Consider the following 5,719-nt stretch of genomic DNA (forward strand, 5'->3'; position numbering starts at 1 on the left):
CTAAATTCCCTAGAATTAGAATACTAATATATTGATACCCTAACTAGTAATAGTAAGAATAATACCATTATCATAACGAATATTACTTTTAATTCCAATATTAATAATAATAATAATATAATAATAACAATGATAATAATACTAATCTGAATGATCTAGTATATTTAATATAACATTTAATAATATACATAGATCTATTATCACTTATTCCTTTTTATTAGATTTATATTAATTAGTTACACTAGACATTAATAATAAATTGAATATTATGACATTATTATAAGAATAGTATAATATTTACTTATAATTATTATTAAATCCTTCTAATTACTAACAATGAGTATCCCTAGATATATTATTTCTAGCATTTTTAATATAATATCCCCTAATAGTATTATTAAATATGATTATCTTTTCTTTTTCTTTTTTTCCGAAGAAAAAAGCAAAACTTTTTATTAACAAAATAAAAAGTTTACATCTGTAGGAGCTTTGAGCAAAGCTGATGGCTCACCTTGTGCTGATTTGGTCTATTTGAAAGTATAAAACAAAAAACTCAGTCCTGTGTTGTCTGAGCGTGGGAGCTCGAGTATGTCCTGATGCTACGAAAACAGTAGCTGTCTAGCCTTCCTCTCTTCCGGAGGCTTAAGTACATTCTATATCTGGTGCATACCTTGGGGTCTCCTTCAGTGAAGGAAAACAACCCCTTACATGACTGTCCATAAAAACTTCTTTAAATACATCTGAAAGTATAATAAAAGGTTTTTGAAGTTCTGTTTGAAGAGTTCATGCAAAATTTACAAAAATATAAAGGAAAACTGTAAAAGATATACATTATGCCCGTGAGAACTATATGCAGAAAAGTAAGAAGGCGATCCTCGCTCACTGAGGAGGAGCAAAAGGGGGCTGATGAGAAGTGGTTTGCTGCCCCTGACTGTGTTCCTCTATTGTCCAGCTGCCCATATCCTGTTGTAAACCAGCTTTAGAAAGCTGATCTGCTTCTTCATTTTTATCCCTGTAAATATGACAGATGTGAAAGCTGTTAAAAGAGGACTTTAAAAGCAAAATTTCTTCTAAAAGAGTCTTCAGAATCTGGTTTTGACAGGATGCATTTCCATTGACCCATTTAATGACATTCAGAGAATCGCCGAAGATTTGAATTGTGGAAATGTTTCTTTGAAGTAACCAGCAAAGGAGAAGGCGCAAAGCAGACAACTCAGCATAATTGTTTGACCCAGGTCCTAGTCCTACATAAGCTTTTAGGGAGTGATCAGAGTTCATATGAATGCATATCCCAGCTCCAGCCTTGTTATTCTGGGATGCTCCATCAAAAAAGGCCCAAGGAATGCCCTCCTTGATAATAACAGGCTTGTCACGGTTTGGTGGATTTTTTGCTTCAGGGGCCGGGATAGCAGAGTATATGGCTGCGCAATTTATGGCTATGACGGATGAAGGGATGATTTTGTCTTGAAACAAACTTTTGTTTCTCGCAAGCCATACACCCCAAAAGAATACAAGAGGAAGGTTTCTCATATTTCCTTCCGGGAAGTTCTGCCACCATTTCCTCCAGGCTTCTTCCAAAGGATCTGACCCCCATTGTGCCTTTACATTGAGCAAGCATGTTAGCTCTTCCCATATCTTTAAAGAGACTGTGCATGATGTAAAAAGATGTCTTATTGATTCCTCATCAGATTTGCATAAAGGACATCTTCCTGGACCAACTAAGTATCTGGCTTGTAAAATGTCCCAAGTTGGGATTTTTCTTTTTAGCATGCACCATAGGAAAATCGTTGCCTTTGCTGGGCTTTTTAGCTTCCAAATGTTTTTTGACCACCACTCGGGAATTCCCCAACCTTTCTGTTTCATTAAGTAAGAGTAACCATCTTTTGGGGTGTATTCTCCAGTTTTCCCCTGCGCCCAGATCAGCAGGTCAGGTTCGTTTTTAAGCCTGACATGAGAACGATGGAGCTCTTGAGTGAAAGAAGCCCATTCGTTCTTCCATCTGATATTTATACCTAAATCTTCATCATTTTTCCAAGCCTGTCCCCATATGGTAGAATGGCCTACTTTCTCCACTTGGTTTAGAGTGAAAATTCCTTTGCTGTCAAGATGTCTGAGAAGACCAGGTGACAGAGCAAAAGCTTCATTACAACCTACCCAGGGGTCCCTGCCGATTCTAATATGACTTCCATCTCCCACTTTCCAAGCCAGACCTTGTTCTATCACAGAGAATGCCTCCAACGTGGCCTTCCAAATGACTGATATATTCTTCTTTTTCTTTTCCTGGCTCCGGATCCAGTCTTCCAAAGGAACTGGGTCTATATACTTTCTTTTAACCACCTTTGTCCAAAGATTGTCCATCGAGATTAGTCTCCAGCCGGACTTTGCTGCCAAGGATAGACTAAACTCAGGGAGTCTTTTAATGCCCCATCCTCCCCATTCTTTTGGCCTGGCCAACTTATCCCATGCCACCCAGGGAAGAACAGAATTTTCTTTTGAACCTGCCCATAAAAATCTACAACAAATCCTTCTGATTTTCTCCAACACTCCTTTGGGGACCCAAGTTAAAGCTGCCCAGTATATTGGGATGGCTAACAAGACTGATTTGATGAGGGTCAATCTGCTTGCTCTGGAAAGCCACCTGAAACTCCAATGATTGATTCTGGCTTCTATCTTTGCTATGAGCCAGTTCCAATCCTCTTTCTTGTATGCTACTGGCTTTAGCCAGAAACCCAAATATTTAAAAGGGGTGTCCAGAGGCTGAAGAGGGAAAGAAAAAAGATTGGTCATTCTGGCTCTTTCTCTTCTGTCAAGATCTGCCACACAGACTTGAGATTTCCTAGAGTTTATCTGCATTCCAGTGGCTTTCAAGAAGAGATCAAAAATGCTTTTAAACTCCTTAATTTCGTTAGAAGTTCCATTTGAAAAAATCAAAATGTCATCAACAAAAAGCAGATGAGTGATGAAAAGGTTTATTGCTACCTCGATACCTTTTACCTTCTCCTCTCTTCTGGCTTTGTGAATCAATCTGCTCAGACCTTCTGCTACTAGCAGGAACAGGAGCGGAGATAAAGGGCAGCCCTACCTAAGGCCTCTTTGGCTATTGAAAAAAGGGGAGGCTGCTCCATTGATCAAAACAGCAAAACTGACATTTGTAATACATCCCATAATCCAGCTGGTGAAAGAATAGTTAAAACCCAAATGAGTCAGCAGCATCCGGAGATAAAGCCAGTTGATTCGATCATATGCTTTGGATAGGTCTATTTTTAAAACCACACCTTTCTTTTTCTTTTGTCTGACACTGTGAATTACCTCCTGAGCTACTCCAATGGCTTCATGAATTTGTCTTCCATCTAGAAAACCAAATTGTTCCATTGATATGTTTCTTGACAAGATAGGAACAATTCTGATAGCTATCACCTTGGCGATGATTTTGTAAATACAATTACACAGGGAGATCGGCCTAAAATCTTCAAAATTCTCCGGATCATCCTTCTTTGGAATGAGAGCTATAAAGGTTGAATTAAAAGGCCTGTAGACTTCTCCTTTCTGTCTTGATTCCTCTACTACATCAGTGATTTCAGAGCCTATAAGGTCAAAGAAATAGAGGAAGAGTTCGATAGTCCAACCATCAGGACCAGGAATTTTGTCTTTGGCCATCATTTTCATCGCTGCTTCAACCTCCTCCTTGGAAACAGGTATTGATAACTCTTCTGCTTCTTCCTCCTCTACAAATCTCGGAAAACATTGAGCTGTCCTAATGACTTCTGCTATGGTGGCCTCTCCCGGATCAGAGAAAATTCTCTCAAAATGTCTCTTTCCTAAACCCGAGAGGTCTGAAAAAGAACTGGCCTCCCTTCCTTCTTCATCTTTAAGGCTCCAAATGGTATTTACAGATTTTCTTCCTTTTGCATAGTTGTGAAAAAAACTAGTATTTTCATCTCCTGATTTTAACCATATTGCCCCACTCTTGAGCCTCCATTCTTCTTCCTTGTCTAAGATAATTTTGTTTTGAAGCTTCTCCAGGTGAAGAATTCTATCCTTTGAGGCCTGCGAGTAATAACCATCCTCCTCAATGCTCTCCAGTTTCTTCAACTCCTCCCTAATTTTAGACAGTTCTTCATTCTGTTTCAACTTCCTGTCCTTTGCCCAGGATATAGTTGCTTTTTTTAATCTTTTAAGATTCTCCATGAACAGGAAGCTTTTGTCCTCTCTTGCATTCCTGTCCGGGTGGATCCACGTTTCCTTAAAAAGAATGCTGAAGGATGGATCTTGAAGCCAGGAAGAGTTGAATTTGAAAGGGGCAGGAGGCTTTGGGGGGGGGAAGGATAGATCCAAAAAAATAGGAAAGTGATCTGAATTGCCTACCTCCTCCACCCACTGCCTAAGGATAGGAGCTTTTGATATTAGGTCCTCGGATAGAAGAAAACGATCTAATCTTTTAGCAATCCGATCCTCCCCTGCTCTTCTGTTCCTCCAGGTAGGCTTGAGTTTGACCGGGGAGGGATCTGTGAGATTATTATCCAGGAGGAGGTTGTGAAAGAAATCCGACAAGGGGTCTTCCCTGGCTGAAGGACCCCATGCTTCAGCTCTTCCTATTGCAAAGTTTAGGTCACCTCCCACAATCAACATAGAAGACTTCATTAGAGATTTTGCCATCAAATCGACCCAGAAAATCTCCCTTCCTTGACAAGGGCCATAGATGTTTACAATTGAAAAGGGGAGGGAGAGGACTGGAGAGAGAACCTCCATACCCAAAGCTTGCTTCGTCCCCCATTGATTGATGACTTTTATTCTTCCTTCTTTAAACCCGATTGCAAGACCCCCGGAATGGCCTGATGAGTCTATAGCGGTAAAGGTCCATCCTGGCAGAAGGGCCTTTAGCATAGTTTCCACCTCTGCACCTTTCCCCAAAGTTTCTTGAAGAAAAACAATGTCAATTTTTGAGTTTAGGATCTAGTCTCTCAGGGCCAATTTTTTAGGTTTACTGGCCAAACCTCTACAGTTCCAGGAGGACAAAATCATTTGATAACATATTCGGGGGTCTGCACCGCTCTAAGAACCCCAGGGATAGAGTGTTGTTTTCCATCAGCTACATCCAGCTTGGCTTTTAGCTTTGCCTTAGAAAGGTCCGATTTTCTACCTCTTTTGTTCTTGGCAGAGCTTTAGGAAAGAGACTGTCCTAAGCCCCCAGCAATATCGTGCATCCCGGATTTTCCCCCGATGGATCTTAAGTTATAGGGGCACGGGGTATGGGGGATCGGGGGAGCAAGAGGGGGCCACTTTTCTTCACAATTCAAATCCAGAGTTGGCATGGCAGCCGAAATTGAATCAATATCAGGATAGTTATTTGCAGGTTCAGCGTTCTCATTTTGGCCCATGTTTTGAGAGGGGGAAAATGATGGCGAAATATGCATAGAATTTGAATTATGCTCAGGAATTTGTAGAGAGAAAGAAGGGGAGCCTGAGCACATACCCTTATCCGAGTCGCTGATAGGATTTTGTTCTGCCGATGCGACCTTGGCATGCTCCTCCGCTGCTTTCGCCGAAGGGGTTTCATTGTTCTGTGCCGCCTCTTGGATCTGGGGATCTTCCGACGCTGGCTCTTTCTGGTTCCCCTCGATCTCCATTTCTTCAACTGTCTGGTTCGCCGTTCCTTCTTTCTCCTGAGGAGGATGTGCCCGATTGAAAACTGGTTCTCTAAAAACAGAGGTCCTCCGAA

At 40.9% G+C, this 5,719-nt stretch overlaps 1 protein-coding gene across 1 annotated transcript; it reads right to left on the reverse strand.

Annotated features, from left to right (window-relative positions):
• Window positions 1-879: 879 nt before the first annotated feature.
• LOC149238191 (uncharacterized) lies at window positions 880-4,884 on the reverse strand. Its single transcript, XM_089369498.1, has 2 exons — window positions 3,418-4,884; window positions 880-2,847 (listed from the first exon to the last, which is right to left on the reverse strand). The coding sequence occupies exons 1-2, from the start codon at window positions 4,882-4,884 to the stop codon at window positions 880-882; spliced, it is 3,435 nt and encodes a 1,144-aa protein (XP_089225624.1).
• Between the last annotated feature and the right edge of the window lie 835 nt (window positions 4,885-5,719).

Source organism: Pinus tabuliformis, chromosome 8, assembly GCF_031772625.1.
Source record: "Pinus tabuliformis cultivar Carrire ecotype Pingquan chromosome 8, CPIR1, whole genome shotgun sequence".
Lineage (NCBI taxonomy): Eukaryota > Viridiplantae > Streptophyta > Pinopsida > Pinales > Pinaceae > Pinus > Pinus tabuliformis.

What these genes read in the sequence shown, in the direction of transcription:
- LOC149238191 (XM_089369498.1), bottom strand. Translation starts at nt 4,884, where the DNA reads ATGCTAAAGGCCCTTCTGCCAGGATGGACCTTTACCGCTATAGACTCA. An exon ending in TTTACAAAATCATCGCCAAG is followed by an intron (nt 2,848 to 3,417) that starts GTGATAGCTATC and finishes ACTGGAATGCAG; the next exon opens with ATAAACTCTAGGAAATCTCA.